The following is a 17,529-nucleotide window of genomic DNA, read 5'->3' as shown; positions in this document are numbered from 1 at the left end:
CGGGCTTCAATTAAAGTCGCAAGACGCGTCAGCAAACGCCTAATAAATAGAAAAGCCCTTCACTGAGGAGCATCCGTCGTATCTATGCATCTTCTGCACAGCCACTGCTTTTGCTTCTATAAAAAGAAGCGTAATGTCACGAGCGTTTGCCATCCATAATTGAACATTTCAGCGAGCAGCAAAGTAACATAACACAAACTCCTTCCGTGGGAGTTTTTATGGCTGCAAACCAGGAAACATCAAAACACGGCACACATAATGCAGCTGATGGCCTCTTGTGACCAAAACAACACCGTACATGTTTATATCCTGCAGTCTGCGTCGTCCTCTGGGATGGTTTCTCTTAACGTTTTGTGTCGAAACATAAAAAGCTGGCAATGAGTGGTGTGCTTTGATTGGTTAGTTTGGCCTTGCCTGTAGGGTGCGATGTTAGAAAGGGTTCAAAGGTTCACTTAAAGTATGTCTTTTGGAAAGTGTAATTAAAAACCCCTGTGCAGTTATGATTTAGTTTGAGACAACTCTAAAAGTCCACTATTAGATTAGGATGTTGCTTGGTGTATTATTTGTCCCTTAGTGGATTAATGTTGTCCTGTCCTTTCTTCACTCTATTTCTTACAGTGCATTGAGAATAACAAAATGGTATTGTGGTATTTACACAAAAAAGTAAAGCAGAAGCAAGTAAATTGAATCATTTGCTTTTCCCTGTTCCAATTTGGTTCAGTCATTTTGTCTGAAGCATTCTCTTTACATGAAAATTACCTGCTCAATTTAGTAACATTGTATTTTTATAGAACAAGGTTACCTAGTATCTTTCAAAATAGCATTACCTTAATACGAGTGACGCATGGATTCCTCTAGTTTCCTCTAAATAACAGTTTATCACAGTCAAGACTATTTTTTTTTAAGATAACCAAAATTGGATGTGTTACAGCTTTTTCGATCGATCAACACGCAGCATGACCTTAATTATGAACCTCATAATTAAGGCAGTAAGCTAAATAAGAAATATACCTAGTCTTCAGCTTTGAAATCACTTTTATTTATTTATTTTTCTTTAGCAAAATGTTGTATTTTGCGAACATAATTTGGAATACGTCAGAAAAACTGATAACCATTCAAATGAATGAATTTCCCAGTGTGCAAGCCCACCACATCGGATGCAAAACGCCAACGATTAATCCGTTTTTTATTGTGGGGGTTTTTCTCACGTTTTCTCCTCTGTCCTCTCAGGAGTTTGAGCAATTCAACAAGCGGCTCGGTGATGTTTCCAGACACGTGCGCATTCCTCTGCCTGTGTCCAACGTCCTGTGGGAGCACTGCATCCGCCTGGCTAACAGGACTCTGGTTGAAGGGTAAGAAAGTCTGAAGGCGCTGCATGACACAAACATCTCAGCTCTCTGGTTATTCTGGTTAGCCTTCTGTGGTCAGGACAATTTTGCGGTGACATGTTGTCTGCATGGAATCGATAACACCTCTGCGTATCAAATATTCTGAGTGTTGCACTATTTTTGTCACCAAGTATAAATTTGAACTGTGCTGCAGGAGTTTGACCTCCAAGAGTAAAGAGTGGCAACACTGAAAGTGTCGTCTGATGTCGTCACCAGATTCTGCTCTGGTTTAACACTAAGATAGATCGTTGATACAGTAGATGGCGAGTAGTTCAAGTGCCTGAACGGAGGCATGTGTATTTTGTTTTTTATTGAATTTAGGAGGGAAAGAAGCAGCCAGGTGTGAGTAATTAAATGCAAATTAAGCTTACAGATGTATATCACCGTGACACTTGGGAGGAAATTCATCGTGCTGCTGATCAATCAGGGAAGCATTATAAGACCATTTTGAAACTGATGTTTTCTAAATGAACATTGAGCCGTGAGGTTCGCTCTCGTGTTTGGTGAAAATCAAAGCGAAAAAATAAAACATCTCACGTGTAGTGAGGCAAGGAAGGATGATGTGGTTGAGTCAAGCACGAACTACTCTACACGTTAAAGTATTTTAAAGTCCATGTGGACCAAACATGAAATCACAGCATCAAATCGACTAAAGAACTGCTGATCAAGAAAGGATCAGTGTGTTTCAGTGGCTCAGCCGTTGCCTAGAGCAGAAGTCTTGAAACCTGTGACTCTTTGGACTACCCACAATGCCTCTTAAAAACTGATAACTCAAGTTTTAAGAATGGGTATGCAGATTTTAGTTATTTTTTCATGGCATAATTAAGTTAGTATTTGCTTTTTTGCTCGTTATCATAACTTCATAGAAGTAAAGCTTCAAAATCGTCTCAGGTAAATTAAATCAACCAAAATGTAGTTTCTTTAGCTAAACTGAAGAAATCGCCTAAAGGACTTCAGACTCTGTTCCTATTTATTAAATTCCACTCTTGCAGGAACCCCCCTCGGTGCCGGTTACATCTCTTAAGCCTCTCTAAACTCCCATCAGAGAACGACCTCGGCGCCGAGCCCACAAAACAGCACACTGCTCTTGACACATCCCTTGTAATGCATTTCACCACTTTCCTCCCCTGAAAGTGAGAACAAAATGGGGATGTGATAGGTGACGGAAAGCAGCAGTGTTTGTTTTTCTTTTTGGGGGTTTTTCTGAGCATTAGCATCCCCACTGTCTTTATACTCTCACGTGTTGAGAGTGAGTGCGAAGCGGGCTTTTTAGACGGCAGGTGCGATAAATCCTTCTGCCGGGTGGTGACAAAGAGATGAGCTACCTGCTAACAACTGTCTTGGGGTTTCACACGTTTTTAATGGGAACGGAGAGAGAATGTGGACGTTGGGTCGGGCGGCTTCAGGGGTTTTTACTTAAACTGGTTACAGTTTACTCCGCGGGTGGGATTGCAGGCGCAGAGTGCGATTTAGGTTGAAGAAAATTCACCTAAATGGCTTCGTGCTGCTCAAGTGTTTTCAAGCAGAGGGCAAACACTGAATATTGAGCGTAGGTGGAAGGGCTGCCCTTACCGGCTGCGAAGGGGGAAACGTGTTTACCTCCCTGGATATTTGCTAAACACGTTTCCTCTCATTTTGCGAGAGAACTTTTGAACCCACTCCTGCGAGTAAATGTGCCATTACGACTCAGACTTCTGCTGCCGGTGCGCTCCTTCGAGCAGCGTAAACACACAAGGAACACACACACGCACTCCTCCCAGCCCTCTCTCCGAGATGGAGTGGTCATACTTGTTTGTTTGTGCTCTGCCTCCCTCAGTCTCTAATTTCTCTGTCCGGAGCTCGTGTCTGTCCATGGAGACGCACAAAAATGACTGTTAGCATTTTGACGCTGGAGTTCAGACGGCCCACAACAAATTCTGGCAAGCCTGAGAAGCAAAAAAAAAAAAAAAAAAAAAAAAAGAGAAAGAGAAGGCAAAAGAGAAAAATGAAAATGTGAGGTGTTTCTGTGTTAATGTACTGTAGATGTGGGCAGCGATCTCTGCCATTAAACACAAACACAAAGGAGTGAAATATGATTACCTATTCTACCTTTTTTTATTCAAAACATTTGCAGAATTAAATTTTATGGAATTCAGGGGAAAAAAAGGGCCACAATTCCCTCTAAAAACTGTGACTTAAATTGTTACTCAGGATTTTATTTTGATCAGAGACGGACAGCGGCACTCGAGAACCGGAGTTGGAGTTTAAAATGTAGACAGGAAATTTGAGTGCATGCATTCACAAAGTATTTACAATTCAAAATAAGTATTTTAAAACAAACTTTTAAACTCCGCGAGAAAAGCTGGTCGCTATTGGGTCTTCCGAAAGCGCGGTGATTCAAATCGTCACTTTGGATGAAAGCAGCTGTGAAATGCATAAACAAAAGACCGAAATCAGTTTCTTTTCACCCGCTTTATGTTGTCAGTCAGGTTCTAGTTAGATGATTTCTCCCGGTCAGACTGTAAACAGGCCTGACTACTGAAATCAAAGAGGTGACTTTAAGGCTACTGTGACAGTAACACTAGTTGTGCAGGACTAGGAGGAACCGCCTGCTGTCCATGGAGGAGCTTTGGAAGTGGAGAGGCAGGCTCTAGGTTTATGTTTTCAGCTTAGTCTCAGTGCACATATTTTTGCTCGAAAATCACCAGCCTTAAACACAACGTTTTACTTCTGTAAGTAAAGGTGACTTTGCAAGCTGAATAACAAAAGTCTTTACATTGCAAGTACTGCCTCGGTGGATTCAGAGCGCTCAGCAAATGCAGCAATCTGTCAGTGGGTGCGCTCGCTGTTATTTATTTTTGAGACTCAACAGCTTCTATTGTACCTCTGCGATCTGCAGCAAACCCGTGTGGCCACTCATATTTGCTGAAGATGACAGTACTCGGTTCGAGTGTCCATGCGTGAAAAGTATAAGCCTGAAACGACTGGCCTCTCAGCCACACATTCGTGCGGCCCCGTTGCCGCGGTGACTCACGGGCGTTTAAATGAAATCCATTTTCTCCCTCTTCGTCCTCCGCTGCAGCTACGCTAACGTGAAGAAGTGCAGCAACGAGGGCCGGGCCCTGATGCAGCTGGACTTTCAGCAGTTCCTGATGAAGCTGGAGAAACTGACGGACCTGCGGCCCATCCCCGACAAGGAGTTTGTGGAGACCTACATCAAGGCGTACTACCTGACTGAGAACGACATGGAGCAGTTTATCAAAAATCACAGGGTAAGACGGTCAATTTAATATCAAATGGATGGGTTTCATATTGCATTTCGCTTGTCTTTATCTCTCTCGCTTGCTGTCCTTTGTGCTCCCGGTGTGTGCGGTGTGGACGCAGGAGTACTCCATGAAGCAGCTGGCCAATCTGGTGAACGTGTGCCTGGGCTCGCACATCAACAAAAAGGCTCGTCAGAAACTCCTGGCTGCCATCGACGACATCGACAGACCAAAGAGATAGACTCGCGAACGTCTGGTTTCAGCAAACAAGTTTAGAGATGAACGTGAGCGAAAACCCGCGGCTGAATGTTTTCTTTTACAGTCTAAATTATGAAGGATTCAGAGAGCTGCGCAATATACCCAACCGAAGGCGTCAGTCTGTTTGTCAGCCTGTTGATGATGTATATCGATGTTGTCCTTATGCGGTCACAAACACAAGCTCCTTTTCTGAATGCGCTCCACGTACATCGCCTTGTGCGGGTTTTCGACGCGCAGATGGATTATAAGATATCTGCTTTCTCCTTTGTAATCAAGTTGTAGCTTTTCTCATATAAACCTCTAAAACGTCACACATCTGAATACGACACAACAGCTTCTTTTAGACAGAAGGCGCATTGATTCGATAATGTCTCACCGTTCCGTCTGAATGTGTTCACTCGTAGCGGGAGAGTTGATCAGCGTTGATGACTCGTTCTCCCAAGCCGTACTGTTTGCTCGCTGTATAATATTTGGCTTCAGGGCGTCCTTCGTCGTGCCTGACTGGAATCGCTGCTTTGTTTTATTTTGTTCCGTCCACAACTCAGATATATGTAATATAAAGATGATGACTCTGAAAATAATATAAATTACTGTGGTTTGCCCTGACATTGCTGTGTTATGTATTTACACCAGCTGCGTGTTTTTTCTGTCCCTTCTCAGGAAGAGGTGTGTTTTCCATTTTTGTCATCTTGCTCTGTGCGACCTTCGCCGAGCGGTGAAAACTCGGTTTATTTGTGCTGATTTGCAAGCCGGTAATTATCAGTAATAATATTTAGAAGAGCACCGATTAAAGTTTTCCGGCCGATTTCCCACCTGCAATCACAGACTTATTCAGATTTATGCTTTAAATAATATTGTAAAACTAAGACAAAAAGGTTTTAATATATTTATTTCAGAGATCGGTGCGGCTAGCTTACTGTAGCTAAACAAAAATAAATAAAAAAATCAGCATCTGTATGTATTTCTAGGGAATGTTGATTCTTTTTCTCACCTCTGAGATTTCCTAAAGACTACCACCATTTCCGTATTCGGCATGTTTCCACGAAGAGGTCAAAAGACACAAAAGGCTAAAACTAAAAAAAAACTGTTGTGACGCGTTTCTTTAGGTCTTGCTCTCTTGCAGCCTTGATGAACTGCAGAGATCTCAACATCTTTTAATACGAAATTTACTCACAAATCATCTCTCCGCTTCATCTGGCCTCATTGTCGACACGTCACTGGTACTGAGAACAGCTTCCTCCGAGTCTTTTTCCTTCAGTAGCAGCATCCACAACGGAGAGTTTAGTGTTGTTTCGTGCATTCACTGACTGGGAAAAATATGGAATAACTGCATTTAAGGCTTAAGATAAGAAGTTTCTCTGTAAGTTTAATTTGAAAACATATTTCACACATCTTTGTGGTATTAGCAGAAACCGACATTTAAACAAAGCTTTACCTTGAAAATGCCAAAATTTGCATAGAACATTAAAAACAACAACTCATTCTGTTACATAAGGAGCTTAGGCTTCAAATGAATGTCCATATGATGTGAAACAATTCAGATCTTTTTGTCTGATCTGACAATATTGACTTAGGTAAATGGTTCAACTTTTTAAAAAAGCATTTTTGAACCAAGTCTGCAAAACTGGATCCAATAGCAATTAAAAAAAACATTTGTACCTTATTTCAAAGTGTTTATCTCATTTAGAGGCTTGAAGCTTACAAAATTCTAGACTAAAATGTGCAAATTTGATTAAAATCCTGCAAAGCATTGTTATTGTCTGTATGAACACATTGAATTGTCAACTACGCAAGTTGGACCTCACGACCGAGTTTCGACGAAAGGGGTTTGCTTTATGCTGACAAACGAGTCCCACATTGTTCTAATTTAATAAAAACACCTTGGGATTTATCCATATTTGTCTCTAAAATATCATCCAAATACAGTTAAAGCATAAAGGCAAAACTTTCCTGGATAAAAAGAACGGAGCAGCTGAGAGGCCTCCTTTATTCACCTAACCGTCTAAAAATGGTTCCAGTTTTTTTGCTGTAGCCTCATCGGTTCATCTTGTGTGCAGCTATTTCGTGAAAAAACAAACTGTAAATATGAACACTTTGGACAATGGCTGTATTTATTTCATGGCTTTTTTTTTCTGTTGTTGCTGTTGTTTTTATATGAACGCTGTTGTGGATGTTATCGCCTCGTGTAACTTATCATCTGAGTCAAAGACAAACATTTAACCACCATCAAGTTAAACTTCAAGTGCACTATAGTGAAAATCTGTATGTAACGATTGTTGTTACTGTAGGAGGAAGAAAGGACGACAAATAAATGAATACACTAACACTGGAAATGCTTTTTGTCCGTATTTTGTCGCATGAGCGAGCCCGACAATCGCTGTCGGTGTTTTAAATGTTAGCATCAACTTTTAGTGGTCCTAATGTTTTGCTCAGCTAGAGGCTACATCAGGCTAATTATTTGATTTTCTATGTGGCTAAAAGCCTAAAAGGAAACTGATTGGGTCGCCCTCACTGATCTACAAGGGAGTCCTTATAAAATATGACATCGGGATGTTTTTTTTTTTTTTTTATAATCTTACTTCAGAACAGATTCAATCTTATGTTTCCATACAGGAAAGTCAGTCTCGAAGATGACTTACTCCTGGATACACTGTTTACTGCTCATGTCGTTTGAGTCAACAGCCCATTACAACAAAAATAACGCCTGGATTTTTCCCTTTCCCCCCACCCCCAGATCATATTCATCAAAGAGGGAGGAAGTTTCACATTTCTGCTCTCATCAGCAGTACGCTGCGCCCCTCGAGCAGCCGCCTCCAAAGCGGCATATCAGTCCTCTTGGCTTTTGCTGGCTTCCCCAGCATAAGATGCCACAGGGGTGAGGCACAAAAACAGATTGATGACTAAAACATGTATATGTGTTTAGTAATGTGGAAAAGTTCAGAGTCATTCCTCATTTTTATATATTTTTGCTTTCAACCAGCCAGACGCTTTTCTTTCGGAAAGGCTTCTCTGAGATGGGTTTTTTTTTGGGCTTTGGCTCATTTCTCTTCTGCTTTTAGTTCAGTACCTCGCCATTTTCAGGAGACCTTTTTTTTTTATTTGCTGGCGCAGTTGACTTTGATGGTTTCCGGGCGCCTTACAGTGTTTGCACACGTTCGCTTGACAAAAGGTGGAGAAAAGGGTATCTGGACCTTTGAATAATTTATTTAAAGGAATGACAGCGTTGAAGCATTCCTGCTGTCATCCTTTCTGACATTTTATTTTCTCCCTGGTTTAATTATTTGATTATCCTCTCTCCTCCCTAATCTCCTAACTTCTTTTTTCCTTTCTTCCCTCTGTCTTTCCCCTGTACTTTTTTTGTGTGATCCTTGTCTCCAACTTCATTTTGTGCACGTTCTTTCTATTTATTTTACCTTCCTCCTGTCTTGCTGGAAACTCTGTTTCCTGTCCCCGTTCGCAATAAATCATCCTGGCAGCAACAGATTTCCTTCTGATCAATGGTCATCTCTCCTCAGTTTTGGAAGATGACCGTCTTTTGGTAGCTTTAGCACGGACATTTAAACGATTGATGAATCTTTTCAAGCATACATTCACTTTTTTCAGGCCCTGCAGTGCGTACGCGCAGTTTGTACTTTGCAATCCCCCCATTTTGGCATTTCCCCTGAAAGCAGCGCTCAACTGTTCCTGCCCCGTGAAGCTGCGCCCCGCTTGCCCTTTCAGATCAAAGGCCGTGCTCCCTCTGCTCCTGTGTGTCGGCCCCTATGACAAATTCCAGGTGTCAATTCTGCAGAAATCGCCGCCACTGACCTACATGGCCTCTCAGTACTTCGCTGTTCGCATAAACTTCCTTCGCGTTTATTCACACCTGCTTAGCTGCGAACAATAGTTGGCAGAACCCCTTAGTTTTGTTTACTGCGTGCGGTGGCTGCGAGACGAAATGTTACCGCGGCTGAAATGGTGGAACGTGACTGCGTTTGTTTGGGAGTTTTCTTTTTTTTCCCTTCTTCTTCTTCTTTTCGGGCGTGAATGAACGACGGCGCCATCAAGTTGCCGTCAGCTGGTGCCCACATAGGTCAGAGGTCACAAAGGACTTGTGTGAGAGTGATAAAAGCTTTATGTGAGCCACACCTGTCATCTGAAGCATGAAGACGTCTTTCATGAAAGTAGCTCTTTTAAATTCAAACCAGCCAAGTCCAGCGTTTTGATGCAACAGTTAATCGGAGTAGTCCTGGACTGACTTAGTCATGTACTGAATTCCGTAGAGTAGTTTTGGAGTTCTCCTGGATTATAATTAAATTACATGTATCTGCATTTTCCTCGTCATCTTCGACAGCTAAGAACGTAGAAACAGTTACTCGGTGCTTCAGTAGCATTTTTATCAAACACTTTTTAACGCTTGTGAAATAAATCGGATGTCTACCTGACTTTTTCCTTTTTCCTGAGTAAAACAAATGATGTTAGATACTCTACTCTGATGATGGGTTTCACTTAATGAATAAAATTGTTGAAATAAATGAACTATATCATTCCAGTCTGTGGAATTTCTTTGTAGACTTGGCTAAGTGGAAAAATATAATTTTCCTAGGCAGAGATTTAGTATCCTGGCCACACTCGGCAGACATGATTTCAATAAAAGTCACTTAAATCCCGTTTCCTCCTCGCTCTGAGGCTCCGTTCGGACTTCAGTAAGCTGTCACCACCACATCTAAAAGTGTAAAGGCATTGAGCTGCTGTCTTGTGATTCATTATTTCTTTTTCTATCAGATCCACCTAACAAAGTAGCCAATGACCACATTCTGGTAAAACAATGGACTGTCACTGAAGAGTCGACGAAATCTTCTGATAAAATTGAATTTTGAGCCTCGGTGCTCGAAGCAGTTCTGTGAGAAAGTTCTGCTTCGTTAGAACGTCGGTTTCAATAGTCGGAGAATTTAATCTTTGGAAAAAAAAAAAACATAAAAATATACATCCCGCTAAATCTCTCTCCACAATCCCTTCTGTGGGATCAGATGAATACTAATGATACTGTCTTATCTTGTTTTAATGACTTTTATAAACACCTTTTATGCTTTGTCCTGCTGACTTTGCCGTTTCTTGCATGAGAGGAAAAGAAAGAAATCTAACTTTATGAAGAATGAGAGGATAGAACAGTCTTAAAATCAACTAAAAATAGTAGCTAATTGTGAAATCAGGGCGATTAAAAAAAAAACCCAACCTTTCAAAGGTTTTCAGAAATAAAAATCTGAAAAGTGTGGTGTGCATTTATTTTTAAAATTGAGTCAGTTCTTTCCAATGCTGTGGCTTCACAGGATCGTGTCTTTGTGTGTGCCTCTACCAATTTTTGTAGAATAGCTCAGTCACCGTCAGAGTGAAGGGAGAACATGTGTGAACGCAGGTTTTCGTGTCTTGCCACAGATTTAGATCATGAATACGCCACAAGTGTTTGGACTGACCTGGCGATGTTGTTCTGTGGTCTTTTGATGCATACATCTGAGGACTTCGCAGTATGGTATTAAGATATTTTCTGGTGGATTATTATTGGTTGCACCAAGTTTTATTTAGGGGTAAAAGAGGCTAAATCCATCTACAAATAAACATGCGTAACTTTGTGTTCATTATAGCACATAAAATCCAATTAACAATACAGTTTGTGGCTGTAGTGTCACAGAAAGTGGAAGAGTTTGAGCGGTATTAAGGCTTTCTCTGTAAACCTTGTTTGATAAAGAGCTGTGTGACTTGCCTTCTCCCATGAGCACAGCTGTCAGTCAGTCACGTATCTTGACAGAGAGGAGACGAGCACAACGAAAAGCCGTCTTAAGAGAGTTGGGGAGTGTGTGTGTGGGGGGCGGGATAGAAAACAATTTGGGACGTCAGGCAAACCGAAAGTCTCATACACACTTGAGGACCTTTTAATCTCAGCGTCTCACTCTGTAAGAGCAGAAAATCGAAAAGTGTAACCGGGGAACTGAGTGGGCTGTTCAGACGAACCCATTCGGTCTTTTCATTAAGGCGGGGTTATTGAATTAGCCTTGTCACTAACAAACCTACAGGGGAACGAGAGCGGCCGCTTTCCCAAAGAAACCGAAGACAACTAATTGTCCTCTGGGAGAGGAACTGAGCAGTCTTCACGCAGCATCTCTTTGATTGTGTTGATTCCGACTTAATTAATAAATGATGCCGTAAAGAAGCCCAATAAAAATGTATTTGGCTTCAAGAAACTGCATTTCATAGAGTTTCCAAGCAGCATCAAAGGGACGGTTCATACTCTTCTCAAACCCTTTGGTGATTATTTGAAGTCTTCTTCTTTTGGGGTCATTTTCCAACAGAGGCAGTGTTTTCTAATCTTTTTGACTGGCAAGGGGATAAAAGCAGCTAAGCCTGCTGTGTAAGCGTTAATGAATCTCCTCTGAGAACCTTGTCCCACCGCTTGCTGCTAATTTATTGCTCGACTAACTGTGCCTGGCTGGGAACAAATGTTTAGCGTGTTTGTAAACAAGAACGGGGCAGGAAGTCGTCCTCGGAAACGTGGCGGCCATGCGTACAGCCAAAACGGGAAAGACGCGGAGAACTTCACTCGGAGTGAAAGTTCCCCTGATGACCGGAGGAAGTTTCATAGATTGAGCAAATCTGGATCTGGATGAAAATGGGGTAAAGTGTAATTTTAATAAATTTGGAAAATCAGAAGTGGGCGTACACAGTGGGTGTTCCCAGCAAGTTAACAAAAAACACTGACTAATTTAAATTGAAGGCAAATTTTTGTTTGTTTTCATCGGACCACGGAAGAAAGAATTTATCATTTGCCACCTGCAGACTTTAGCCCATATCATATATATATATATATATATATATATATATATATATATATATATATATATATGCCAAAACATAAAGCATGTATTTATACAATCTGTCCTACAGACATGGGAATGGAGCTTTTTATTCCGGCTCACCTCTTCCTGACAAGCTGCAGGGTCGATACTCCCCTCTCTCGTGAATGTGAATTGATTTCTCTCCTCTGGATTTTGGTGGGAACTACCAGTTTTCACACAGCTTGAGATAAAGGGACATCTAGTCGTTGACATTTCAGTCGTAACAAAAGGTTTGCTTTTCGCACGGCTCACTCCCGGAACTGATATTTAAAATCGTCTGGGTTTCAGATCAGTTAGCTCGCTCGTCACTGAAATTAGTTTTCCACGTATATCTTTGTTTTAAAATCTCAACTCCGGACTCCTGACCTCCTGATTCGATGCCAGGGGGTTTACATTTTATTTAAAGTAGACTAAGTGTTATCTTATCTCAATAAAGCTCTTCCTGCTGGACCGCTGGGGAGCAATTTTTTTATCTTGTTACTGGAAATAATTTGACTGATCTTTGCTACAGAAATCACTGCCTGATATATCTGACTTTCTCCATTTCTATACATCTGAAAGATGTTATTTAGACCTTCCAGGAAGAGTTAAATGGAAAAAAAAAAGAAAAAATAGCAGGCAGTGTAAGAACCCACTTTTTTTGGTTTTTATTTTTGTTTTGTTTTTTAAAACGACACCTGCTAATTTATTTCAGTTTTTTTTTTTACAATTAAAAAATGGCAATTATGAGAACATTATGTGACAAACAGAAAATTGTGCATAAATGTGAAGTAGACAAAAGAATAATAATATGCTGTTTCCCAGTTTCTCCAATCAGTGCTGATCACAATCTGTTCATGCTGAAGAAAATCTTTCTCACAGCGTGACGCTGGGTTTCTCTTTGGGGTAAAACGTGTTCAGAGACCTTCACAGAACAACTTTGTTTATTTTAACATTAAATTACTCTCAAGTTCACATTATGTAACAAAGATCTTACACTTGAAGTCAGTCGCGCCTTATTCTCATTGGTGTGAAAGGGATGCACTGTACATGTACGATTGCGTTTCTGCCACTGTAGCACTACACTGTGTAGGTTTCCACATAAAATGTCAATAAAAACACTAAAAGTTCATGGATGTGAAAGGGAGCAGGGTGTAAAAATGTGTAAAAAAAAATACTTCGAAGGCATTTGGATGCTTTTCTTTTTTTATATCACAACTATAATATTGTAGTATTTGAAAACAGAAAAAAAAAAAAAAACACAGACCCTGTTTCCTTTTGTAGTAGCTCACCGCTGGCTCCCCTCAGGGCTGTGTGCTGAGCTCTCTGCTCTTCGTGTACTCACGGCTGCCTCTCGGCGCACTCAGCCAGCTCCATCATTAGATCCACAGATGAGACAACCATCGCCGTCTCATCTCCAAAGGCAACGGGGGCAGCACAGAGGGATGACAGTCAGCAACTGTCTGTGGTGTCTGGCTAGTAATTAGCTACTGAGAAAGGCAGAGACAAAGGCAACGTTTCTGGACTTCGGGAGGATGTGGCCCCTCAGCTGGTAGAGTGTGGACAGTCCTTTAAAAATGTTGTCGTCTCTACGCATCAGAGGACTTCTCCCAGTAACTAAATACTAACGTAGTTATCAAAGTAAACCGAATAGATGTGTAGAGCATTTTCATTTGCTACATGTCGATGTGGCATGTGGAGGTTCAAGCAGAAACGACTGTAATTTATACAGCAGGGGGGGGAAAAAATTGCACAGCAAATTAGGCACTTTATTTGCATAAATCACCCTTGATAGTGTTTTCTTTAACTCTTTTTCTAACATTCTGCTTCTTTTATGTTCTATCGGTTTTGTGTGATGGAAAGTTTTCAAATTTCCTTGCATTTTATTGCGCAAAGACAACAAATGATTGTGATTCTGAAAAGATGGCAATCAGATAAGCAGGCGTCTTTACATGCAAGCTTTCAAGAAAGTCTAGTAAAATCCTACAAATGGCACTAAAAAGATTGCAAAATGACTTCAGACTCCTTTTATTCCTGTCAGCACACGTGGATTGTTTGTTCTCTTATATTTGTGTTAGTACAGTTTCAGTTTAGTTTCGTTTTATTTTAATCAGTAAAGACATGTAAATAGATTTTAGTATAGCGATAACTTTACAGTTTGACTAAATTTGTGACATATTGTGATTTGTCTCCTTGACTTCTCATGGCATCTTCTTTCCTCTGGTTGAAAATAAATCACAAAAATAAATTAAACTCCTGTAAAGCAATAGAATCCAGTTGGTAAATAGTTGTTGTTGTTTTTTTTTAATTGTTTGCATAATAGGCAGTGGTGGACAAAAAAAATGTGATAACTCATAAAAATAAGAAAATAACCCTCGGAGGAGGCTATACCAGTTCCCTCTATTGTAATTTTAAAGGGATCAGAACTGACATTTTTGAAGGAGCAGAGAACATTCGTTTGCCACCATCGGAGTCATCTAGCCGACCCAAGATTGGAAGGAAAAAAAAGTCGAAGACGTCACAGCAATGAACTCTCTTCTCAGCCAGGCCAACAAGGGAACGGAGCCAAATGTCTTTAGTAACATTTAAGGCAGCATCTCCAAAAAGTGTCAAGACATTTTACACAAAACCAAAAATGTCATCTGCCACAGTGGGGGTGGAGGGGACTTGAGGAAAATATGAAATGTCACCAAAACGAAGCTGCAGCCCTCAGAGGTTCCTGCAAGTGATATTGACATTATTCAGCCAAATGTATCAGACCGACAGACATACACAGCTGCTGCTGCTGCTGCTGCTGCTGCAGCTGCGTGTCCAACGCGATTTTACACTCCCCACACAAACGACTTCCTTCCACTGAAACCGTTTGACTGGCGCTCGAGTTTGTACACGAGCGAGCGGATCACATTAACCACCTATCACATTAAGTAGCAAACAGTTATTGATTACAACGAAATGATTTCACGGCTTTCGCCTCACGTCCTTATCCGCTAGCGAAGGCACAAACAGAGTGAAGGAAGACAGAAGCAGACCATCACAAATCAAATTCCAACACAATAAGTTAAACCTTTGAACCTATCTTTACTAAATTCATCTTGGAATAAAAACAACAACAAAAAACAACAAACAGCAACAAGAAAAATACAAGAATTTAGTACAACGTAATTCCTCCAAAGCTCATTTTAGTTTGTTCTGTTTTTTTTTTCTGTCCCTATTCTTATACCATCATATCAAATATTGAAAAAGAACTCCTTTGCAGCAATTAATGGATTTCGGCATTTTGTTAAAAAAAAAAAATAATGAAATGAAACTATGTTTCTTTACTCTAGAGAATAATAACAAAGCAACACCTTCTTTCGGGTAGGAAACGTCACCTGAAGTGTAAGAAAGCAGAACAACTTGCCAAAGAAATGACTGCAACTCTCACTCTGTACTAACCTGCATCTGAAGTCTCCATGGTAACCGACTTCTGAAATGGCCAGTGGGATGCAGGAGTCCCCACCTGATTTCCACTTGCTTTTACTACAGCTATGTGCTACAAAATTGTTTTGGGTATCAACCGTTTCCCTGGGGATGTTGACCCAGGATTGATGTATCCTGGTGAGATACCAGCAGCAGCTGCTGCTGCAGTAATTTGTTTTTAATGACAAGATCATGGTATAGTGAGCTGCATCTTCTAAGTAACTGGTTTAGCCAAACTGCAAACAAGTGTTATCTGTTTCAATAATCATATTCCCAAAACTCAAGTTAGGCCACACATGGCTATTAGTTTCCATGTGTGCAACTTTTTGCAAATCCTTTAAATAGACAAACCTTGAGTGATGTGCTGAATAAGTATGTGCTCAACATTTACCCAAAGTTTAACAAAATTACTTCTGTGATCAGCTGGTTATTTTTATTATTCTTTATATTTTTTTTTAAATCTCATACCAACAGATGAGCAGTCGAGACAAACGTGAATCTAAATTTGAAGCAAACACTGGAAACTCTGTGTTTGTTAAACAGAAAAACCAAGGAGGAAAATCCTGACCTCGCATTGTGGCTGCAAAAACCGCCGGAAAACAAGATTGTCTTCTAAAACGGATGAATCACTGAATTCTTGCACCCCTGTGGTGAAACATGACTTTGTTAAGAGGCAATTCGCACCGTTTGCAAAGAGAACTTTGTGAACCAATAAGTTATTGAATGACCCCTGGCTTAAAAACGGCTGTGACCAACGCACAGTTAAATTTAGAATAGCCACGGATTGTTTTGGTCTCTCCTTATTAGTTTCCAGGGTAACTAAGCAGCTTTACTGTATAATGAAAACTGTAAATTACACATTTACACAAATCCCCTTTTTAAGGATCAACTTTTGTTCCATTGTTCACATTGTAGAAAATACATTGTGTTCAGTTGGTGAATTGCGAAAAAGAACATTTGTCACATGGTATATTTTTTCTATTGTGGTTTAATACATATATATATATAAAGTACTACATTATTAGCTCAGGTGTGTCTTTTTTTCTGCACACACTCATGATTAACTAACTGAGCAACATTTCACACACAGTTCTTTCAAATTACATGGTGATCATAAGACCCAGAATGCTCCTCTTGACCTTCGGCGTTTCTCATTACTTGGAGCAAAATGTCCTGATCGGGGGGAACGCTTTACTGAGTCAGAAGGAAGCAAAATGAAGGTTTTAAAATCACCTGTGAGAAACTCAAACTGTGACAACTTTCCTTTAGATGCCAATTACACATCCTCCCATGTGTGTCACGGAGGCAGTAATGAAAATGTGTCATGTAAAGGTGCTGTGTTGCTGTTTAATAATGGTGAAGGCGATATGATGCAGGGAATAACAATGTGTCAAGTCTCTGGGCCCTCCTACCTTAGTTTTCAGAGGTTAGCATTAACATATCATTTATTTTAATAGCAGTTCAGCCCTCATTTTCATAGAGTGGTTTTAATTAATCTATTATGGATAAACAAAAAAAATAATAATTATTGAGCCTGGAAGAGATCCAGCTCAATCTCATGCCTAAACATGAAACCAGCACAATGTAAGAATCTTGTTTATTTATGCAGTTTAACATTATTTATTTTACTTGCCACAAAGTATGATAAAGTAGTTTTTTAATGTAATTGTTTAAAACATGGTTTGTGTGTTAAGAGAGGAGTAAAAAAATGTTAAAGACATATGCTAATGAGGAAGTTATTGGTGCTTGAAATAGCAACAAAACCCAGCAGGGCTGTGTGGGAAAACTAAAACCTCAGTATAAATGGAGTCCGTTCTAATTCCACTTCATTGCACCCAATATTAACACTGTTACAGGTATTAAAACATCGGAACCTACATCCCAATGTAAAATACTTCATTTCAAATCCGTTTGCTCGTTCTGATATCCTCACTGGGCTCACAAGTGACGAAATCACGTCAGACAAAAAGGCATCGGCTACGTGGATGGATGACGTTTCAACGAGCCGCTCCATTTAGATAAACGTCAGGGGCAAGAGACTTAAAATCATCCATGTGAGCCATCAAATCGAATTCATATTGATTCAGAACTGAATGGGGATTGATCACCGCAGCTGGGGATGTTGCAAGTTACCGGATGAAACATCATGGTTTTATGTCAGACATTTTTTTTTTTATTAGATCACCGTAGTGGGGTTTTTTTGTATTATTTTATATTATACGTAAAAACATACTTTATCATTTATTTCTTCACTCTATTCCTAAAATCTAAAAATTTCTAAAATTTCTAAACTTATTTGATTTTTTTCACCAGCTTCATGCTGCGTTGCGCAAC

General features: G+C 40.2%; 1 protein-coding gene across 2 annotated transcripts in view; it reads left to right on the top strand.

Moving 5' to 3' along the window:
• Positions 1–7,221, top strand: part of vps50 (VPS50 EARP/GARPII complex subunit) — a 101,996-nt gene extending 94,775 nt beyond the window's left edge. For both annotated transcript variants that reach the window (XM_008421740.3, XM_008421739.3), the window contains 3 exons: positions 1,231–1,352; positions 4,450–4,639; positions 4,752–7,221. In XM_008421740.3, the coding sequence (XP_008419962.2) occupies positions 1,231–1,352; positions 4,450–4,639; positions 4,752–4,871 (432 nt within the window). In that variant the 3' untranslated portion in view covers positions 4,872–7,221. The remainder of the gene's footprint in view (positions 1–1,230; positions 1,353–4,449; positions 4,640–4,751) is intronic.
• The last annotated feature ends 10,308 nt before the right edge of the window (positions 7,222–17,529 follow it).

This window comes from Poecilia reticulata, chromosome 11, assembly GCF_904066995.2.
Source record: "Poecilia reticulata chromosome 11, P_reticulata-male-v2, whole genome shotgun sequence".
Taxonomy (NCBI): Eukaryota; Metazoa; Chordata; class Actinopteri; order Cyprinodontiformes; family Poeciliidae; genus Poecilia; species Poecilia reticulata.
Note: the sequence above shows the minus strand (reverse complement) of the source record. Positions and strands in the feature narration are given on the sequence as shown.